The sequence below is a fragment of the Capra hircus genome, chromosome 22, assembly GCF_001704415.2.
Source record: "Capra hircus breed San Clemente chromosome 22, ASM170441v1, whole genome shotgun sequence".
Classification (NCBI taxonomy): Eukaryota; Metazoa; Chordata; class Mammalia; order Artiodactyla; family Bovidae; genus Capra; species Capra hircus.
Window position 1 is genome coordinate 43886052 of NC_030829.1, and position 21867 is coordinate 43907918.

The following is a 21867-nucleotide window of genomic DNA, read 5'->3' on the forward strand; positions in this document are numbered from 1 at the left end:
AGTGGTCTCCCCCCAGCCACCCAGGCTCTGAAGAGTTGGCGCTCTGAGGTTTCTGAGCCACTGTAATGTGATTACCGTGCAGGATAAAGCTGTTGTCAGCCGCTTCCTGGATTTGCCCATTTCCCTTTTAATTTTACACAGTTCTGTTATTCACATGAGACCAGCCAACTAATCATAAAATCTCCTAAATTTGTGTAATTTTCTTTAAACATACAGCATAAATCATGATAATTTGGTTACCCTACAGAGCAACATTTAGGGTACCCACATCAACAGGCAGCCTACCTAAATATTAACATGTGTGTGTTGCCTTCTCCATGAATCTGCCTTGTTGCCTTTTCCATATACACAACTGCGTTCAGAACAGGTGAAAGGGCCCGCTACTTTTTAATAGTGATGGCTAATTAGAGCTGGCTGAACGCTTAGAAATTCGCCAGTGGCCTTAATTCTCACCTCATTCGGATCTTTTTGCTATTTTACCCACATGGCTCTCCCAATAGGAACTACATCAGCTAGAAGAGCTACATTAGCTGCTGCTGCTGCTGCTGCTGAGTCGCTTCAGCCGTGTCTGACTCTTCACGGCCCCATGGACTGCAGCCCACCAGGCTCCTCCGTCCATGGGATTTTCCAGGCAAGAGTGCTGGAGTGGGGTGCCATTGCCTTCTCCGCTACATTAGCTAGTAGATATTTATCATAATAAATGGTGTGTGTATTAGGATCCTGCTTAAGTTAGAGTCCTTGTGACACGTGCAACGGAGATCATTTGAAAGAGTTTCCAAAGAGATGCGGAGGGGAGGAGTTTAGGGACACTTTTCTTTCTATTGAGATATACACATATATTGACCTACAACATTGTGTAAGTTTAAGGGATAACATTGTGTACATTTAGGTTGATTGGATACATCTATATTGTAGTATGATTTACAATAGCTTTAGCTGACACCTCTATCACATTACATAAATTATCAGTTCTTTTTTTTGTAATTAGAACGTTTAAGATCTAGTCTCTTAGCAATTTTGGAGTATTGTCTGAGTTTTTCCAAAAGATGGAAAACCCAAATAAACTTTTTGGCCAACCCAATATACAGTACAATAGTATTGACTAGAGAAGATGGTCACATTCTTCTCTGTACTTAGATTTCTTTTGCCTTGAACTTGTTATATTTACAAAAGTAATAAAGCCCCTTTCAAAGAAAAGCCCACTGTTTTCCCAGAAACTTGAAAACCCACGCCTAGGGTTCTCTATTTGAGAACCACCGAGTAGTGCGCCCCTCGTGGACAGTTGGGGAAGCAGCCGATAGGGCTTGGTACCTGGTCCCACCCGGCCTGGGAAGGAGGGGACTTCCTCAGTGTCCCCGCTTCCTCGGTCCTCCTATGGCTGACGTGGCTCCGTGTCCCACAGAGCCTGACAGCTTGGCTTCATGTCCACCCAGCTGCTCATTCTCAGCTTGAAATCATTTTGGCCAGAACCTTCAGACCTCCCTTTTTTATTTTCTTAAAAATACCTAATCACTGCTTCTTTTATTTATTTATTTTTTTCTGGTAAGTGTCTGTTTCATCCTAACTTCATGATACAACCCACTTCATGATAAAAAGCCACTACAGGCTTCTAATTTTGTTCCACCATGTTGCTTTGATTCTGGAAGCACTTCTCCACAGAAGGCTGATGAAGGGGATAGGATGCATCGAGTTCTTTCTGTTGACGGGTCAAGGAGGAAGGCTGTGTATGTCATTTGTGTGCCTCACCCCCTTGGGGGAGTAGGATCCACCAACAGCACCACTCTACCAGTGCTGTGCTATTTGCCTGGTCTGCCTCACGTATATTGGCTAATTTACCTCCATACCAATCTGCCAAGAGTCCCTGGGGAGGTGGGGCAGGGACCTCTCATTCCTGGGAACTCTGTGTGCTCACCTTCACCGACAAGGAATATCTATTTAAGTCTGAAATCAACTGAGACATTGATACTCATTTTTTACCTTATGCTTTGCCCTCCTTCTCAGAATGACATTCTGGCCATTCAAGGAAATTAAAACAAAGTTGAATAGTTTTTGGCAAACACAATTGTTTCCTGGCCTAAATCACACAATCATTTAATTGGTATGTCATTGTGTGTGTGTTTGCATGGGAGTATTTTAATGGGAATTCCATGTGGTATCATTGGGAAACTGGGAAAGAGAGCCTTCTGGATTTATTGCTTATAGTTTAAGGGCAGACTACTGGCTTCCATCCAAGAAGTAGGGAGACTTCAAGTTGCAGGGATCATTAGTGTTTGAATATATCCTTCCGCTCACCTATTATTTAGAAATTGCTTTGGCAAAAGGTAAAAACCAGAACCAAAGGTGAACTGATTTACTCTTTGAAACTTGTAGGGTTCATCAGAATCAACTTGTGGGGGTCTTGGCATCTTGGTGGTGACAGTCTCCTTTCTCTGCTTTTACTGATACCTAACTTTTGAATCTCGAATAAGTTTTGGTATGTCTGGAGTAAGAAGTCAAAATTGTAGATTATTCTTCATTTTGGGAAACTGGGGTTTGAGATTGTCCTCCCTAATGGTTCTTCGGCAAATATTTGAGATCGTGTCCCAAACTCAACCTAATTTTGTGTGTTGACAACAGATATCAAAGCTAGGAAGAGCAGTTGAGCTGGAGTGGGAAACTCAGCCATTCTCTCCTCCTCCTGGGCTCTATGAGTGTGTTCCTTTCCATTCAGCCAAAGGGGGAAAAAGGAATAAGTACAATTAACCACATAGTAGTTTGTGTTTTTTAAAGAAACTTTACTCAGTAAAAAGGACTTGACTGCAAACAGGGCTTGTCACCTGTGATCTTAAAAGTGATAGAGGCTCTTCGTGGGTTCAGGTGGTTAACAGCAGAAATGGTTATCTTTTACATTCCCACTTTAAGTTCCCACTTTAAGTTCATGAGTCCCAGAGTCTTTGACAAAATCTTCAATTACTCAGTTGGAACAAATAATGGCTACAAAGGATAACAGTTGAGGCATTAATCTGGAGTTTTATTTAAAACTGAGATCTTACATTTAACCACTTCCCTCCCTCATTTGAATTTTATTTTTTTTAATTGCCAGAGTTTCCCCCTGGGTCTCTAAACTGCTTCCTCTGTGGACCTGGTGTTAAGCTATCGATAAGGCAGGCAGGTGAGAGCCTCGGTGGCTTTCAGGAATCCTGAAACCTCTTGAAGAACTCACATGCATACACGTGGACCACAGCTCTCCCCAAATCCTCAGACATCTGTGTCCCCAAATAAAAAGCTGGAGCATTCTGTTGGGAAGGATAAGGGTCAGTGAGAGGTTTTTAGTGGTTTGAAGCTATCTAACAACTCAGACTCCCCGCTCCTACCCATTTTTCTGATCTGATTAGTGTTTGAAAGCCTCAGGATGTTACTCAAACCTTCAGCACATTCTTGCATCTTGAGACCATCTTGCACTTCAGCCTTTGAGCGTGCTTGAATGGGACACCTGTGCTTAGGCAGGCAGCAGGCTGGGGGTCGGACAGTCCCTCTATCATTTTGTCTGAGCACTGTCATCTTTATCCGTTTTCAGCCTCCTTAATGCAGGGTGAATAACAGGTACTCAGCAAATTCGAGTGGCCTTCCTGTAGGGGAACAACTCTAGAACATCGACATGGAGATTTCATACTGTTCTCAGGAACTAAGATTCCCCCCAGTTGGGAGAACCAAGATTGTTGAGAATTGCCCCCAGAGTGTTTGGTGGGCTGGAGGAGCAACTGAGGTGGGGGGCGGAGGAAAAGCTTGTTCACATGCTTGTTAACATTTGAGGGTCTTTGACAAAGGAAGTCTAATGCCCTGCCCCGGTCAGCCGGCGATTGCCCCCTGGGAGGCCCCCGTTGAGCACAGGAAGTCAGACACTAATGATGTTAGCAAGGGGACAAAGGCGCCCGGCCCGGGAAGGGCCTAATTGCTGTGTCCGGCTCCCAGGAGGCCAGCCTCAAGCTGGTGGGGGCTGGGCAGGATGCGCTAAGTGTTAACACCTGGAGCCACACTGCTGACGTGCTGGTGCTTTTTTTTCTTCCGTGTGACTGGGTTCAGGCACACGCGCAAGAGAGCGCACACACATGCACACACAGGCGAGCACACACACACTCCGGCTGCATCTCAGGGACACTTTGGGATGTGGTATCTAACAAGCTCGCTGAAAGTGTTGGATCAGGAGGTCGCAGGGCTGAGAACCAGGAAGCCTGAGTCCCCTCAACCCGCCTGTGGGGCTTGACGACTATTGTTTCACCTCTGGGTGGGCTGACTCTCTTCCTCTCCTCCGTGAAATCTGAGAAAGGCCAGACTTTGCAAAGAGGCAGATATGTACTAGGAAGGTCGCTGGAGTTTTGGCTCAGGACATTCGAGTCAGTATGGATGGAAGAGTGCTCCCAGGGAGAAGAGAGATGAGGGTCTTTACCCCTGTTCTGAGCCTGTTGGGAGCTCTAGGGAGGGAGATGAGGGACGATGGGAAGCACCTGCCAGCACCTATGGGGTGTGTGTATATCTGAGCCCACACCCAGAGGGGTCAGTTGTATGTGGGGTTTGCTTCCCAGAGAAAGAGGAAGCCGAGATGTACCCCCTCATTTCTAAGTGGAGTCTCTGAATTCTTTTTGTCTAAACATGACTCTGGAAAGTGCTCAGTGGTCTCTCCAGAGCTCTGGGAATGTCCCAGAATTGTTTCGGGGGTGGGGGGGAGGTTTCCCCCAGGAATGTTTCTGGGGGAAGTAGGGTGAGGAGTGTTTCTCACAGGCTTCTCCTAGGGGCTCTAGAAACTTTCTCCTTGACAGCAAAGGGGTCATCAGCAATTAAAAGTGAAGACCTCCTGATGGCAGGAGCACTGCTGGGATGGCCTTAGTGGCTCATTTCCGGCAACCAGCCAAGCAGCCCTGGATCCTGAACCTGGTCCCTCCCGAAGGCAGATGATGGGAGGTGGCCCAGAGCACAGGGGACTGCCTTGGATTTTTGCAGCCAGAGACAGGGAAGTTTAAAAAGGATGCTTGATGGCTGCGAAGGAGGGAAAGCCACAAGTAACTTATGAAAAGGGGTATAATGTTGACTTGCTGCTTCCCTTTGTTATTTTAAGGTTTTTCTGTCCAAGACCACCATGTGGACAGAAATAATAGGCCGACAAAAGGGGTCGCCTTGCTTTATAGAGCAGCCTGTGATGTTTCAATTAGCACTAAAACCTGAGAGGGCAGCCTTCCATAATTTCCGAAGATGTGAAATCCACCTTGAAGGAAGCACATGTGTGGGGCATCCAGGGGACTGGCCTCACCGGAAGAGGCTGGGTCCCCATGGCAACGCCATGGTCCCCCATTTCTGCAGGCATCTGTGCTGCAAAAGCAGAATTCCAGATGTGATACAGCATTTGGAGGCTCAATCCCCTGGCCTTGGAAACTGTATTTGAAGTCAGCAGAATTCAGTCCTCGCTCTCTGTGTGGTCCTAAGGCTTTTTATTAGTAGTTTTGTTTTGATCCGAACATTTCCTCTGAGCTTAGGCATAACAATCATGTTTATAGCTTTAATTTTTTCCTCTGCTGTCTAATCACTATTTTGCCCTCGCAGGAAGAAACTTTTCTTGGGCTTCTGGAGTGAAGTCTTTGTAATCGCCTTTCCGAGCTAAGTGAGAGGGAGCCTGTAGCCGATTGGCCGGGTGTGTGCTTGGGTGGCTGGTGTTTGCTTCCCCCTCGTACCCAGTATTTACAGAAAACCAGGTTATGTGTGTCCATGCGTTGCCCATGTGTGCTTTTGAAACTGCAGATATGTTGACGGTTACCTTAAGGATGCTGGTGCTTTAACATGCGGTTCTCATTTGCGTGGATGGGAGTGGTGTGTGCAAGTGGAGGGGAGAGGCTTGGCTCTTCGTCCAGAGGCATGTTTTATAGCTTGCTTTTAATGTTCGGAGAATTGGAAAAATGGAACAATCCTGTCTATTTGCGAGTATCAGCCACAAGAGAACACACCGCCCAGATTCTTAACAGACTCATTGGAAAAAGTACTTGGGGTTTTGCTTTGTGAAAACCAGGGCGGCTGCAGAGTTTTGTTTTGTTTTTAAACAAGAGGAAAAAAGTCAGCATGCACGTGTGTGTGTGTGTCTGTGTGTGTGTGTTGATATCTGGGCTTTTACTGTATTTGCATGTTCCAGTGGCAAGGTAAAGAGAAAATTATGAAGTCTGCAGCAAGGAAGGTTATATTAAAATTTATTAGATCCCATTTAGGCCACCACCATGTAGAAAAGTTGCTGCCATACTGCAATACATAAATAAATGTATCAAGTCAACACTTTGTACAGTTTAAACTTACACAGCATTATATGTCAATGATATCGCAAAAAGAAAAGATAAAAAAAGAAAAATTTCTGAGAAACAACGCATATAAATGCCTTCCCACACTTCTGTCTTTAGTGAATGGATTTCTTTTTCCAGGGCGGGCATGGAGGCAGAGCGAAAGAGTAAAAAGACGCTCAGATGAAAACTAGAGCTTTCAGTTTGATAAGCAGGACACATGGTAACTTGGCATAGGTTGGCTCCATGTTAGAGCTCAGAAACAATTGTCCCTTCAGCTTTCCTTCGGGGAGCGTGAAATTAGGAACATGTGTGCAATGATTAGCAACATGTCAGAGATGAATCATGATTACGGCTTTGGTCTGGTGCACAGGCAATGCTGTGGAGAAGTTATTTCCTACCTCCTCCGGCAAATCTCTCTAATTAGCTTAAGATCTCCGGGTCTTTTTGGGCCGACGTGGTAATTGCTGGTGGGAACCCACCAGCTCTACCCCCACAGAGCTTGTGTGTTCCCCACTAGACATTCGAGCCCTCACCTCCCTAAAGCAGACAGCTGGCTGGCACCCCGCGTGTCTGAAGTTGGTCGCTTCTAGATGGGGAGTGGGAGAGAACAGCTTCTGGGAATGTGGCATGAATATCTTGGATAGACAGATCTGGGCCCAAGCTGGCTTTGTGATTTACTCTCCTTGTGTTTTGGGTTTGCCAGCATTCTCCTCGGCTTACATCACCTGGGGCTTCTCTGCCTTTGCTGCTTTTTTTTTTTTTTAAACTGAAGGTTTGAACCCAAGTAAGTGGGATCTGTCTTCATTTATGAAACCCTCTGAACCTGCATGAACTACATTGGCCCCATGTTCTGCCTCTTGCCCTAGTGATGTCCACTGGTCACAGGCAAAAATGTCACTCCCCTTGTGCATTTTAAGCTTCACAAAGCTGTCTGCTGTCTTTTTAATCTCATTGACTGGCTTGTAAACTCACGGTGAAGGACATGTTATGTACAACAGGATGTTTGAGTTGCCCATAATTTTAAGTAGTTACTTGGTTGGTGTGCCTTTTAAAAAAAAAAAAAAAATCTTTTCAGGGACTTCCCTGGCAGTCCAGTGGTTAAGACTTCACGCTCCCAATGCAGGTGGGTGCAGGTTCAATCCCTGGTCAGGGAACTAAGATCCTGTATGCTATACATTGTGCCCCCACAAAAAAACATCCTTTCAGTTCTTCCTGACAAATGCTCTTATCCAAACTTTCCCTTAATCTCAGTTCACTGAAACTTCAGTGACTTTCTGAAAGTTCCTTCACCACAGTTGATTTGAAGGCAGTCTCACGTTAGGCCTTACCGTTTGGCCTGTCTTCCGTTGGAGGGGGGGCACTATAATCGGCATGGTCCTTTTCAAAATGCGTTTTTCCAAAGTGGCACTTACACTGTTCTGGAGCTGGAATGGGAATGTTGCTCTGGAAAGTTGGTGTTTTCAAAAGGCCTAGAGTCCCCCAGGGCCCCCCAGGAAACTGGCCAGCTGTCGGCCACTGGTGGCAATGCTGGCTGCTCTATATGGGATCCCGCCCCATGGCTGAATTTTGTGTCCAGGCCTGTGCCTTTTTTTGCCATCTGGGTGGAGCATGGTGTAGTTTTTTGCCTTTTGAATTTTATTCCTTTCGAGCACTTAAGGGTGTTCGTTCCCCTCCCGCTTCCAGAGTAAAAGCTGTTTTCTCCATTCTCTTTGCATTTGCTGCTTCTTTCTCTGCTTAGCATAGAGGGATCACAGCCCAGCTAGGGTGCCCCAGCTTTACTCCTTAGCTCATATTGGAACAAATTAAAAGCTGCTGTTAGTGCAGCAAGTGGGGGTGGTTAATTAAGAATGTGACACCCTGAGGTCACAGCGCTGACATTTTTAAGTAATAGGCAACAAGCAAGTATTCTTAATTTTCAGCTCATTAAATATAAAAACGAGTGTACAGCTCCCGAAGCTGTTGACCAGCTTTGTGAGTGGCCTTCTCTGTGTTCTCTAACGGCAGGCCCTGACTGTAAGCCCTTAAGGCCCCTCTGTCATACCAAGCTAGGACCTCCTGGGTTCCTGGGTGTATAACTGGCTCAGTTATACATGCATTCATTATGACAGAAAGCTAATAATTGTCAGGGGCAAGGGCTGACAGTGTCCTCGGCCCTGGACTGTGGGGACCGACCTAGTCACTTTGCCTTGAGTTTCTCCCCATTTGAGCAGTTTGCAGGAATGGAGTCTCTGGGTCACCCAGTTCCCACCACAAGCATCAGCAGAACACAGTCCTCAGCCTGCTGGTTGGTGCCTTCTTCCACCTCGCTCTGACCTGCACGGCTGCCGCTTCTCCCACTGTGCCCCCAAGGTCTGGCTGCTGGAAACATCATACCTGGAAATGCCACTTCCTGTGGGCATCCCCTGCCTACCTCATGTGTCCCCTTGTAGCATAGCTCTCAGTGTGTTTATTAGGGCAGGAGTCTTCTCAGGAATCATGACACAACCATTGCTGCCTGTGAAATAGCTGTTTCATCAGGTGCCGTGCAGAGCACTTGACACGTATCAATCATCTCACGTGGTCCCCACACCAATCCTTCCCCAGGAGCTTGATTCCAACCCTTTACAGCACTGAGAAATGAAGCTCAGAAAGGTTGAGAAGCTTGCCCAAGGTCACACAGCTGCAGAGTGAGGAGATCTGCACACACCTCTGGCAATCCCAGAGCCCATTCTCTCAGCCACTCTTCTACTCCAGATGAGCCCCAGCGGCTACACAGAAGCGTCTGTGTAGGATGGCAAAATCTGCAGCAGCCGTGCTCATGGATCAGTGCTCCACGTCTGCCTGAAGCGGGGGTGGGAGAGGGCGCATGAGAGTGATCGGTCAGCAGGAGGGGAGAAGGACAGCACAACTGTGTGTGTGTGGCGTTGAGACGCAGTTCATCCCTGTGGCAGTTGAAATTATGTAAGTAATTAGCTTTCAATCGCTGCTGTAATAAAAAGTTACCACCGTACAACAGTGTAACCCAGCTATACTCCAGTATGAAGAAGGAAATGACAACCTACTCCAGCATTCTTGCCTGGAAAATTCCATAGATAGAGAAGCCTGGTGGGCTACAGTCCATGGGATTGCAGTCGGACATGCCTGAGCACGCACGTATGTTCACACGTGCATACTCCAGTAAAAATTAATTTTAAAAAGTTACCACCAACTTAGTGACTTAAAATACCACAAACTTATTATCTTATAGCTCTTGACATCAGAACTCCAAAATGAATCTTCTGGGGTTGAAATCAAGGTGTCGGTGGCCTCTATCTGGAGGCTCTGGGGGGAGAATCCATTCCTTGCCTTTTCCAGCATCTAGTGACTGAACTAACTGCATTCCTCAACCTATTAACCCCTTCTTCCTCCATCTTCCAAAGCAGTAGTATAAGATCTTTAAATCATCTTTAACCATCTCTCTGCCTTCTATGTCCATTGTCGTGTCTCCTCTGACTGACCATCCCGTTTCCCTCTCCTAAGGACCTTTGTGATTATTATTAGGCCCACCTGGATAATTCAGACTCCTTTCCCCTACATTTCAAGATCCTGAAACTTAATTGTATTGCCCCTTTGTTGCTCAGACGGTAAAGCGTCTGCCTGCAATGCGGGAGACCCGGGTTCAGTCCCTGGGTCGGGACGATCCCCTGGAGAAGGAAATGACAACCCACTCCAGTACTCATGCCTGGAAAATTCCATGGATGGAGAAGCCTGGTGGGCAACAGTTCATGGGGTCACAAAGAGTCGGACACAACTGAGCGACTTCACTTTCACTTTGTTACGTAAAGTAACGTATTCATGGATTCTGGAGCTTGTATGCCGACGTGTTGCAGGGGTGGTTTTCTGTCTACCACCAACTGTAAAGAAAACCAGTGCTCTGTGGGCCAGCTGGGCACACTGCTTCTCAGGTGGGTCCTAGGACTCTGGAGCAGCTGAAGCATTACTTGGGTGTGAGCTGCGGACAGCCTGGTGGAGTGTCTGTTTGAGGCATGTACTGAGAAGCTGTGTACTTGACATCCCACTGTGAAAAGTCTTTACAGCGCACACAGGAGCCCCTGTCTCTTGGTCACACGATCAGCCTTGGTTGATCACATGGTCTTTTGGTCTCTGATCTTCTGTGGAATTAGGATGACCACCTTGCCTCTGCATTCAGAGAAGTGCTATGCTGGTCAAATTGTGGGGATGGATCACTGTGCTCCCATCAAGTGAAGTGCACAGGCAGGGACTTCCCTGGTAGTCTGGTGGCCAAGTCTCTGAGCTCCCAATGCCGGCAGGCTTGGGTTCGATCCCTGGTCAGGGAACTATATCCCACGTGCCACAACTAAAAGATCCTGCGTGCTGCAGCTAAGACCCAGAACCTGCCAAATAAACAAATAAGTAAGTAAATAAGTATATTAAAAAAAAAGTTTGTAGGCAAGCTGATGTGTTAGGAACACAGTATGAGAGGGACTAGGCTAAGGTGAGAAGCTCACAGAGGAGCAGGCCCCGGGTGAAGAAAAGGGCATTTAGGGAATATGTGTGTCCCCTGAACATATACTGAGCAGTCGTGTAGGCCCAGAACAAGGTGGGAGGTGGGGAGGGGAATGATTGACAGGGTAGTAAGGGGCCACGTCAGGAATGGTCTAAGTGGGGCAGGGAGCCATCGGTGGGCTTGGAGCAGAATGAGGGCAGATCTGCACATCAGGAGATCACCTTGGTGACTAGAGGCCATGCCCTACCCCTGCCACCTGCCCCAGGTCAGGACCTAGGACTGGTTCTTGGCCGAGTGTTGTTTGGGGCTTGGATGAAGGTGGAATGCTCAGTTGGTGGTGAATGGATGCTACAGGCAAGCCTCGTTGTCCTTTGAGGCCAGGTCCCTGGGCCTGCCTCTGAGCAGCTTCACCTACATCACAGAGCCCTTATTTACAGTGATTTTGGTTCCTGTATGCAGAATATAGCCCCTCTCGCTGTCTTGGTCTCCTTTCCATAGTGCATTCATGGCAAGTGCCCAATGAATATCTGTTAAAAACATGTTGCAATAGAAATATAGGGAGAACAAGAGCAAAATGAAAAGCTGATGTGATTGGTCATCAGAGTCCTACACGCCTCAGGGCATGCTATTAAATGGAATGCATTTCCTTTTTGAAAAATGGTTCCTCTGCATGGCTTCATGTGGCCCTCCTCAAACTCCCATCTCAGAGGAAAGAATTGTCTTTTAATAAAAAGACAATTTGATGAGACTCAGACCCAGTGGAGTGAAGTGGTTTGCCCTTGGTCCCAGCTAGAGGATGAAGGATTACAGTACTTTCCTTGGCCCCTGGATTACATTTTTTTTCTTTCCCTCTCCTGAGACTCCCCTTTCCTCTCCATTCTAGCCCAGTTATTCTTCCCTCTTTTAAACTTCTGGTACGCAGTGTTCTTACCCTGGGTTTATCCTTTCTGACGTACTGTTTGTGACATTTCATACTCTGAATGCTTATTTATGGCCCTGTTACCATAGCTACATAGACCTTGTATGCCTTCTATACTGAGAGTTCTTGGAGGGTCAAGGTGTGATTTGAGATTTGTCTGTATGTGCTATGTGTGATTTGCATTCTTTGAATGAATGAACCACTTTGCTCTCAAGGGTAGGGATAATGACTTTCATTTACCACTGTACCTCACATAATGTTTGACTCATAATAGATGTGTGTCAGTTGCTCATTCATGTCCTACTCTTTGCGACCCCATGAACTATAGCCCTCCAGGCTCCCCTGTCCATGGGATTCTCCAGGCAAGAATACTGGAGTGGGTTGCCATTCCCTTCTCCAGGGCATCTTCCCAACCCAAGGATCAAATCCTGGCATCCTGCGTTGCAGGCAGATTCTTTACCATCTGAGCCACCAGGGAATCCAAGTGAATTTTGGTCTTGGGGTTTTGTATGGGAGGCGAAGTGTATGGCTTGGGTGTCTTCGGGGTCCTAAGACCTAGGTGTTGTGGAGGTACTGTATCCTCTCCTTCCTGGTCTCCTTCTGGTCGTGGTGCTCTGGTTGTGGCCATCTGTAGCTTGGGCGTCCTCCAGTTGCAGACTTGTGGGCCTGTCCCTAAGCAGTAATAAAGGCATTTAAGGTTTGAGTAAGGTATTAACACTTTGCAAAGTGCTTCAACTCAGATGAGGAATTCTGGAATCTTGTATATACATGGAAGGGAGGATGGAAGGAGGACAGCTGGAGAAGGAAGGTTAACCAGGAAGAAGGGGAGGGGAACCCCAACTGATCATAGAGCTAATGTGCCACGATGATTTAGATTTTCTGTTAACCATTTCTTCCTCATTTTAATTAGAATGAGGTGTGTCCCTCCCTTTCTGCACAGCTGTGCTTTCCCAAGGTCTGTGTTTATCTGAGCCCAGGGATACAGTTTCAGTGGGTGTGCCTGGCGTCAGGATAAGCTGAGTGAACATGCCTGTACCATATGGATGTGCTGGGACTGTGGCCTGAGACCCCGGGCTCCGTCAGAAGGGTTCCGCACATTGCGTCTCAGTGTAACAACTGCCCGTTAAATACCAGACTGCCAGCGTATGGTTTTCCCCAGCATCCTCCTTGTCAGGTGGAAATTGTAGCTGTGTGGTTAGAATATTTTCCCATCAGTTAGCATCTAAGAATTAGCGTTTTGTGTGTGGGGAAGAATCCTGCAATTCATGCTGAATGATGCACTTGCTGATGGTTACAGAAACAGTTAAACCAGTCTTAGCTGATCTTTCCCATGGTGGATGAGTGGTGGGTCAGGAAAAGGCGGGGCCACCAGGAGGATGCCGGGGGCTCCCGTGTGGATGCTGTAATTAAAGTGGGAAGTCTGGCGGAGCTGTTAGCCCTGCTATTAGGAGTGCAGATGGCTAGCGGCCACATCACTGAGAGTCAGAGGTAGACCTTTTAAAGTCCTTTCTTTTTCTTTTATGACCCACCGTCTATGCTCCAAGCATAGGTATGGAGGCAGTGAAGAATTTTCTCATTAAAAGTAACAGCTTATTCCCACACTCATTCCCGCTCTTGGAATGAAAAACCTGTTTCCTCGAACTTTAGGAATCGCCTATCTGTCGTGGCTTAATAGGGCTTTTGGACAAGAGTGTCTGGTAGGCAAATTTTATAACCAATCAGCGCTCAAAGTGAATCCAACTGGAAGGGCTCCAGCTGGCAGCTCATGGTTTCTCTCTCCCAATTTTACTGTTAATGAATTATTATTTAACCCCCAAACACAGAGCAGGCAGCTGCTATTGTTTCAGGGGAAGTGAGTACCCCTGATCCCCGTGGCCTGGCAGTTAGGAACCTCCTGGGCTGGAGGGAGTTGGGTGGGGGGACCAGGGATGGGGGGCCATGAAGAGCATGGATGTTGCTCGGTGACTGGCATGACCCTGGGTCTCTGCAATCTTGTGTGCGTTTTGACTCCATGGGGATCTGGGTTGGAAAAGCAAATTGGCTTCACTCCTCCTCATGTTCTCCTGTTTTCCCGCAGGGAGTGGGGCCGGCCAGCAGAAACAGCGGGCTGCACAACATCACCTTCAGATATGACAGTAAGTAAACGACTTGGCCGCTGAAGAACAGAGCCCCTTCAGTGATCTAAAGCTTGCATGGTCGTGCTTAATCGGGGACCCTGCAGGTCCTCGAGTTGGGGGATTTCCTGAACTCGCTCAGGTTTGTCAACAGAGCCGAAGCACCTCAGATTCGTCTAAGCCACCCAAGTATTTCCGAGCTTGAACAGGTTGGTTGTCCTCCAGAGTGCTGAGAGAAGCTGTGTGGGGAGACCTCTCCTGCCTTCTTCAGGAGATAGCCGTATCCTTAGGAACAACCCAGATGCCCTTGGGCCCAGCAGGGGTCACATGAGCAAAGCACCCCAAGCACAGGATGCTTGAGAGTGACGGGGACGGTGGTAAACTGGACAAGCCCGTGTCTTGTCCTAGAGGAGCACTGGGTCCTCCGTTCCAGCTCAGTCAGATGTGGTTTGCACAAGGAGTGGGGAATTTGAATTTTTTTAGTTTGAGCATTTTGGCGGGGGAGGCATGCTGTGTGCCATTCAGGGACCTTAGTTCCCCGACCAAGGATTAAACCTGTGCCCCCTGCATTGGAGGGTGCAAAGTCTTAACCACTGGACCACCAAGGGAAGTCCCAGCACGGATTTAAAAAGATATATAGTGTATATTACCATTTGTAAAATAGATGACCAGTGCAAGTTTGATGCATGAAGCAGAGCACTCAAAGCTGGTGCTTTGGAACAACCCAGAGGGATGGGGTGGGGAGGGAGGTGGGGGGGGGGTTTCAGGATAAGGGGGATACATGTACACCCAGGGTTGATTCATGTCAATACATGGCAAAAATCACCACAGTATTGTAATTATCCTCCAATTAAAATAAATTAATTAATTTTAAAAATATATTGGCATTTACTTAAAAGTTTTCACAAACACAGAGTGGGCTGAGTTAATCTGTGTCTCAGATGGGCCCGAGTGTCTCGAGTCAGCCGTCTCTGATGGGGGCCTGAGTTCTCACCCCGTCCCCCATCTCATCAGCCATGAACGACGGCCAACGACTCCACTTTTCCAAACCTCAGTTTTCTCATCATGTGAAATAAGGATAAACTTCCTCAGAACCATTTTGAGACTTAAGTAAGGTAATGCTTGTAACTGCTCATCTCAGGATCTGGCCTTCAGTGTGCACTCAGTAACTGATACTGTTACTATTAGAAGTCATTCCAACTGGAGCTGGAACCCAAGCACCTTTTTGGGCCCTTCTGTCAAGGAATTATGACTTTTTCTGACCAAGTTGTTTCCTGAGGGCAGGTTGGTTTTTTTTTTTTTTCCTGATGAAGCATGTAGAACCCCCTCTGAGCATCTGCTTTCATGCCCTAGAAGGTAATTATATAGAATTATGAGCAATTTTAGCCTTACAAGCCATAATTTATAGGTAAGAATGTTGACAGGAAGGAGATTGATTCATATTAGTGACTCCTGATGTTTGATTAGTCTCTTGGGGAGAATCACGAGTAGGGGCTGTAGGTCATACTGGGCCTTTGGAATCAACATGGCTAAAGCAGGGTTTTTGAGGTCATGTGTGCAACCTAACAATTTCAAATACAAGTATGGATGTCAAGTTCATGCCCACAGTTGCTGACATGGGTACTTTCACTGATGAGGACTTAACATAGGAAACTCAGATACTTCATGTCCATGATGCGTGCATGTTCTGGGTAAATGTTATGATGGTAAGGAAAGATTTGCAAGTCCATGAGACTTGATTCAGCTAAGTAAAGACAAGTGTAAGGGATCTTTCTTTAGATTAGAAAGTTAATTTTTAATAATATGTTCTTGGTCCTGTTAGATCTTGTATTACATTCAAAGTTCAAAACTTTCTGGTCAGCTGCAAACAACTATTTGCATCTCTAATTTAATATGGGGTTTTGTGAAAGAGGATCCATACCTATAAAACTTAAAAGTGCCATAGTGTTTCCTTCATGGGACTAGGTACGTGGCACCCATGCCAATGTCTGTCTCTCGATCATTATTTTCTTTCTGGTTCTTTGGCATTTAATTAGAATTTAATTCACAACTCAACTCCTGAGGCATCTGAAGCTAGGTTGCATTTTGGCCAAATGTCATTTGGGCATAATTATTTTGTAACCAGAATCCAAAATGTTAGAGTTGCTAATAATTGGATCCAGGCTGTGTAAAAAAAAACTTAGCTATTGTTTTCCATTGAAAAAGATAATTTATTTCTCCCACAAGGAAGTTCCTGTTACTGCTCTGTTGACTGGTTACTAGTTCTGTTTGAAATAGCTAAGAACCAATCACCAAGTTTTCACCAAAAGTATTAAACTACAGAAATGTTACTTCTCTATTCCTTTTCCATTTAATGTTACAAAGAAAGAATATGTCTTGCCTTTAAGTCAAAACCAGCTCTCAGATCTTGCCTCCTTTCACATTGGATTTCTTGTTTCTCCTTCAGGCTCTGAGGGGGGAATGCCTGAATAGGTTATAATACATTTTTTAAATTCATGGACTTTATATTTGCATAATTGTATTTGCAGAAACCCAGAGAATGCCGCTTTTGACATTAGAAATGAAAAAAGAGGAAAGAAAAAAACATGACTTACTTTTGTCCATGAATCTTTTCCTAAAGCTGTTTCAAGTCAAAGGTTTCTTTCATTATGTACTGTGCTGTGCTAAGTTGCTTCAGTTGTGTCTGAGACTCTATGGGACCTGTAGCCTGGCAGATTTCTTTGTCCATGGGATTCTCCAGGCAAGAATATTGGAGTGGGTTGCCGTGCCCTTCTCCAGGGGATCTTCCTGACCCAGGAATCAAACTTGTGTCTCTCATGTCTCCTGCATTGGCAGGCGAGTTCTTTATAAGTGCCACTTGGAAGGCCGCTTCTTTCCTTATATATCTGAATAAATGAAAATGTCTGAACTTTATGCATATAGTGGGATTTTGTCTTCTTTCTTTCCTTTTTTTATTTTAATTGGGAAGCTGGTCTCAGCCAGGATTTCTGCAGGTTAATACCTCTGACTCAGAACTTATTTTTCAGTCCAGATTTGTGCTGGAGATAGAATTAGTGTGAGCCCTCAGAGGTGGCCCTGGGCTGGTCACTGGCGATATTGCAAGCCGCCCAGTCGATCACTGTAGCTACAGTTTCCTTGTTTGTTCAATGTGTGTGTTAAACCAGATGTTTCAACATTTTTCCCCCTACTTTAAAGTTCTCGTCTGTCTAGAGAACACATGTAGAACACTTTGAGAGTGAATTTTCATCAGAAGTAGAATTTGGTTTTATCAATCATTAACATCTTTTCAAAAGTAATACTGAAATGCAGAGGTGATTGTTTTTGAAGCAGATGGAGTTTGCAGAAGGGAGTGTGCCTTCTGTAGGAGTTAGGCAAAAAAGCAGAACACAAAGCAGAGTGGAAGATGGAGTTTCAAAGAGGAGGGGGGTGCTTTCAGGGCGTGTGTGTTGTACCCTTAGAAGAAGCTTTCAAAGAAAATCATGTGCACTTTAAAAGGCTTGCGAAAGTATCCATTAGATATTAACCGTTACTTCTGTGTGGTGGGAGGTTATGGATGACTTTTACGTTTTTCTTTTGTTCTTTTGCAACTTTCAGATGTCTCGTGAATGTTTTTCGTCATAAAAAATAGGAAATGTGTGGTATAGTTTATGGGGAGGGGGGATGGGAATGCCACAAACTCACCAAGCTTCTTAGAAAATACCTCTGAATGTTTCACCCCCAAAACCCCCTGACTTCCAAGAGGGTAATGAGTAGGTTTGAAATCTGATGGAAGACCTTTTGCATCAGATTCTAAAGAAAGTCTTCAAGCTTAATCACTGAAAAGAAATAGCAATAAAGCAGCGTAATTCTGATGTCTGTAGTGAAGGCTGGCGGCTCTCCCTGCATGCATGGCTCAAACAGCCTGCAGCCATCCTCTGAGGTCCCCGCCTGGGTCTGGCTGGATGCTTCTGGCAGCTTTTTTAGGATTGTGCAGACTTTGAAAGTGTACTTAGCAATACCAGGTGGCACAGCTGCTGCACTGGCAGGTGGCAATGAGTCAAGTCCTCAGACAAAATCAAAGAATCAGTGGTTTTCGTTTTTTCAAGCACCATGGGAGTGTTTGGATTCAGTGGGTGTTGTGGGTTTCTTTGATGAGGTAGGGTTGGGAGCAAAAGTTTTACCTTTGTCATGCTAGTTAACATCCAAGGTGCTCTGCTGATCACTAAGTCACTTAGTCCCTTTGGCAGGTCCCAATTGGATTCTTTAACAGCCCTGCTGTGAATGACGCCCCCTTGAGTTCACATCCTCCTAAGAGTTCCTCTTTCGCAGTCACCTTGCCCTCTAGGCTTCTTCTGAAAAAGAACAAACCCCAGATTACTTAGTCATTGTTTGGTTTCAGATCGCTCTGTAACATTGGAAAAGTTTTGAACTAACCTAAGTTATTACTGATTTAGGTAAACTGTCAGAGTAGTAAAAAAGTGAATGCCTGATACAGCAAACTCCAGACCTTACATAATCCTCCAACCACTTTTAACTCAAAAGTGAGGGGGTGGTAGTGTTATACATAAACCCCACTGCAGCATCTTAACAGTTTTCCAAACAGCTAACCTTTGATGTCATCTGTGGGCTTTGAGGCACACATCTTTAAACAGAGTAGATTTGGCTAACTCCGAGCATGCTCTGTGTAATTCGAGAAGATGAACTTGGAAAAAGAAAGAAACAAAAGTTTAAATCTAACTGTCCTGGTTCTCCCAACCCTCTAGACTGCACCACTTACTTGAATCCGGTGGGGAAGCACATGATCGCTGACGCCCAGAACATCACCATCAGTCAGTACGCCTGCCACGACCAAGTGGCTGTCACCATTCTTTGGTCCCCTGGGGCCCTCGGTAAGTGGTCCAAGTGGAGTCTACGATGGTGGGTGGTACCCAGTACAGAGGTCGTAAGTGCAGTGGCCTCCTGGGGCCAAGTAGGTCTTGACTCAAGTGTAGCTTAGGTGTGCCGCTGCACAGACACTACTTGATTGTAACTCTTGCTGCTTCATGCTGTGCTTCATGGCTCATCTTTTGTTCCCTTGGCTGTTATCGAGAGAGATGTAGGTTTGTAAAATAATAGTGTGTCAATGGTAAATGTCACTGAGGTCTTTGCTTGTGTGTCTCAGCAGGAGTTGGGGGATGAGTGGCCTAGCCAAGAATGTAATGGATTCAGGATCCAGCATTTCTGTGGCCACACGGAGATGCACCAGCCTAGCCTTGGCACATTTTGTGAGTTGTCAGGACAACCCCAGTTTTCAGGAGAAATCATGGAATCAACACTTTTTAAATGTTGGAAACGAACTGAATTTATGTTTAAATTGTATGGACTGAAAAAAATAGCCAAACAAACAGAAATAAAAAACCAACAAACCTACATTATCTGGCCAGATTCAGGTTAGGGCTGAATCTGCTTGTCCTCTTTAATGAATTGATGATGCCCAGGATAGGATGGGATAGTTGAGTGTGGAACATGGAGAGGGCTCTTTTGTTCAGATGGGCCTGGGTTTGAACCCAGGATGAGCTACCCAGGTGCGCTTGTAGTAAAGAATCCATCTGCCACTGTGGGAGATGCAGGAGACACAGGTTCAGTCCCTGGGTCAGGAAGATTCCCCTGGATAAGGAAATGGCAACCCACTCCAGTATTCTTGCCTGGAAAAATCCCATGTGAAAATGAGCCTGGCAGTCTACAGTCCATGGGGTTGCCAAGAGTCAGACAGGACAGTGTGTATTCACACACACACACAACCTTTAGGAGAAACATTTAGACCTATCTGAGCCTCAGCTTCCCCATCTGAGGCGTATGACTTTTTCCTCATTTAAGAGTTAGAAACAGAGTGGATACATGTATATGTATAACTGATTCACTTTGCTATTCAGGAGAAGCTAATGCAACATTATAAATCAACTATGACTGAGTGACTTCACTCACTTCACTCACTTTATACTTTCTCACTGGAGAAGGAAATGGCAACCCACTCCAGTTTTCTTGCCTGGAGAATCCCATGGACAGAGGAGCCTGGCGGGCCATGGTCCATGGGGTCACGGAGAACTGGACACGACTGAAGTGACTGAGCACGCATAATCAAAAAAACTGCAAAAACAAAAAATTACTGAGTGGAAATGTACAATGGGATGACTACTTTGGAAAACCTTTTTGTATTCTCCTGAACAGTTATATATGCATTACCACATGATCCAGCCATTTGGCTACTATTTACCCAAGAGAAAGGAAAGCATATATCCACACAGACATTCATAGCAGCTTTATTTTTAGTTGTCCAAAACTAGAAACATCCTGAATGTCCAGTGCATAAACTGATACACCAGCTGTGGTGCATTCACACAATGGAACACCACCCAGCAATGAAGGAATGAAATCGTGATATACTTAACAATGTGGATGAATTTCAAAATAGTTTTTCTGAGTGAAATCAGCAAGACGGAAAAAAAAAAAAAAAAAGGCATTGAGCATTGACACATTCAACAAAATACAAACAAAGCTTTAGTGGCAAAAAGCAGGTTCCTAATTGCCTGGGAACAGAAGTGAGAGGGAGTATAAAGAGACATGAGGAAGAATTGGGAGGTGATAGGTAAGTTCTTGGTTTTAATGACAGTTTCATGGGTATACACATAAGTCAAAGTATATGAAAATGTTCTCTGTAAAATGAAACTAATTGTATGCCAATTATGCCTCAATAAACCTGTTAAAAGTAAAAAAAGAATTAAGGACAACACACACACGCACAGAGTACATTTCTAAAGAGAACTCTTAAAAAATAGTAATAGTGTCTGTTGTTATCATCATCAGACCCTGGTCCTCAGGTTTTCTAGGATATTGACACCCAATCTTAGAATTTTAAAAAAAGTCTGACCAAGGAAAAAGTAAGATAAAGTCTAAATTTCTTAATATAAATGGGGTAAATCTCAAAGGAACCAGATTCAGAAAAGGTGGGTATAGAGACAGAATGGGTCAGACCTGTGGGCCTGACTCACTTCTCTATGTAAATACCACTAGGTCTGAATGCAACAGGTTTTCCAAAAATAACATTATCTTAACATTTAAAAGGAAAAACATCCTCTGTGGATGAAAGAGAAGGGGTCATTCCAACATAAGGCTAAAAATGGTTAAAGGGCTGGCCTGACACATTGCAGGCTCCCTCTTTAGAATGAAAGTGAGAGATATGAGGAGAACTGACATGTGGAACCATGAGGGCAGAAAGATGAGCTTTTTCTGCATGACAGTGTGTGGGTGGGGATGGCTGGATAGATTCTAGCGATTTCTATGAGGTTCTATTAAGGAGACTCCTTGGGAGACAGAAAAACACATGCGTTAAGAGCACGCTGGGTTTGATCCCACCTGGGCCATTTTATCCCTGTGTGACTCTGGGCAAGCCATCTAGTGTCTGTACACCTCTGTTTCCTCATCTATAAAGGGGGGACAATACCTTCCTCTTGTGGTTGTGAGAAGGATTCAATCAGTTAAATGACAAGGAGTAAATAAGTCCCTTGATTTTTACTGCCCTATACAATTATAAACATGATCTAACTATGATATGTTATAATATTTTGATAAACCTGTTGCTATAAGATTTACATTTACTCCCAGACTTGGAATAGTGGTTTTCCAGGCAAGTCTTTTTAAATATAAGAACTGGAATCACCCACTCCCACTTCCAACTGATGAATTTATCTGTAATTGTGAGATGTACAGTCTTATAGTCATATCAATCACCTGGCTTTTGTTTAAACAGTTCTGGCAACATTGCATGAATTAAATCTTAGTATAAATAATAAGGATTTGTTAAAAAATATTTGGAGGGGAGGAATGGGAGGATTTCAAAAGACAAGTTCCTGTGAGATCTACAGAATAGTTGCTGGTCAGAAACCTTGGATCTGGGCAGCATGTGTGAGTCTCTGGCTGTGGATCCACCAGCCCTCACTCCTGCAGGAAGCTTTGTACTCGGAATACTACAACACGGCAGGATCCGGACTCGTACCCTCTGTGCTCCGACCTCTTAAGTCATGAAGCTCTAATTGT

General features: G+C 45.3%; 1 protein-coding gene across 1 annotated transcript in view; it reads left to right on the forward strand.

The window, feature by feature from the left end:
* The window catches only part of IL17RD (interleukin 17 receptor D), a 65422-nt gene that overhangs the window by 25518 nt on the left and 18037 nt on the right, over positions 1-21867 (forward strand). Inside the window, exons 2-3 of the mRNA XM_018038412.1 lie at positions 13779-13836; positions 18558-18683. Of these exons, the coding sequence (XP_017893901.1) occupies positions 13779-13836; positions 18558-18683 (184 nt within the window). The remainder of the gene's footprint in view (positions 1-13778; positions 13837-18557; positions 18684-21867) is intronic.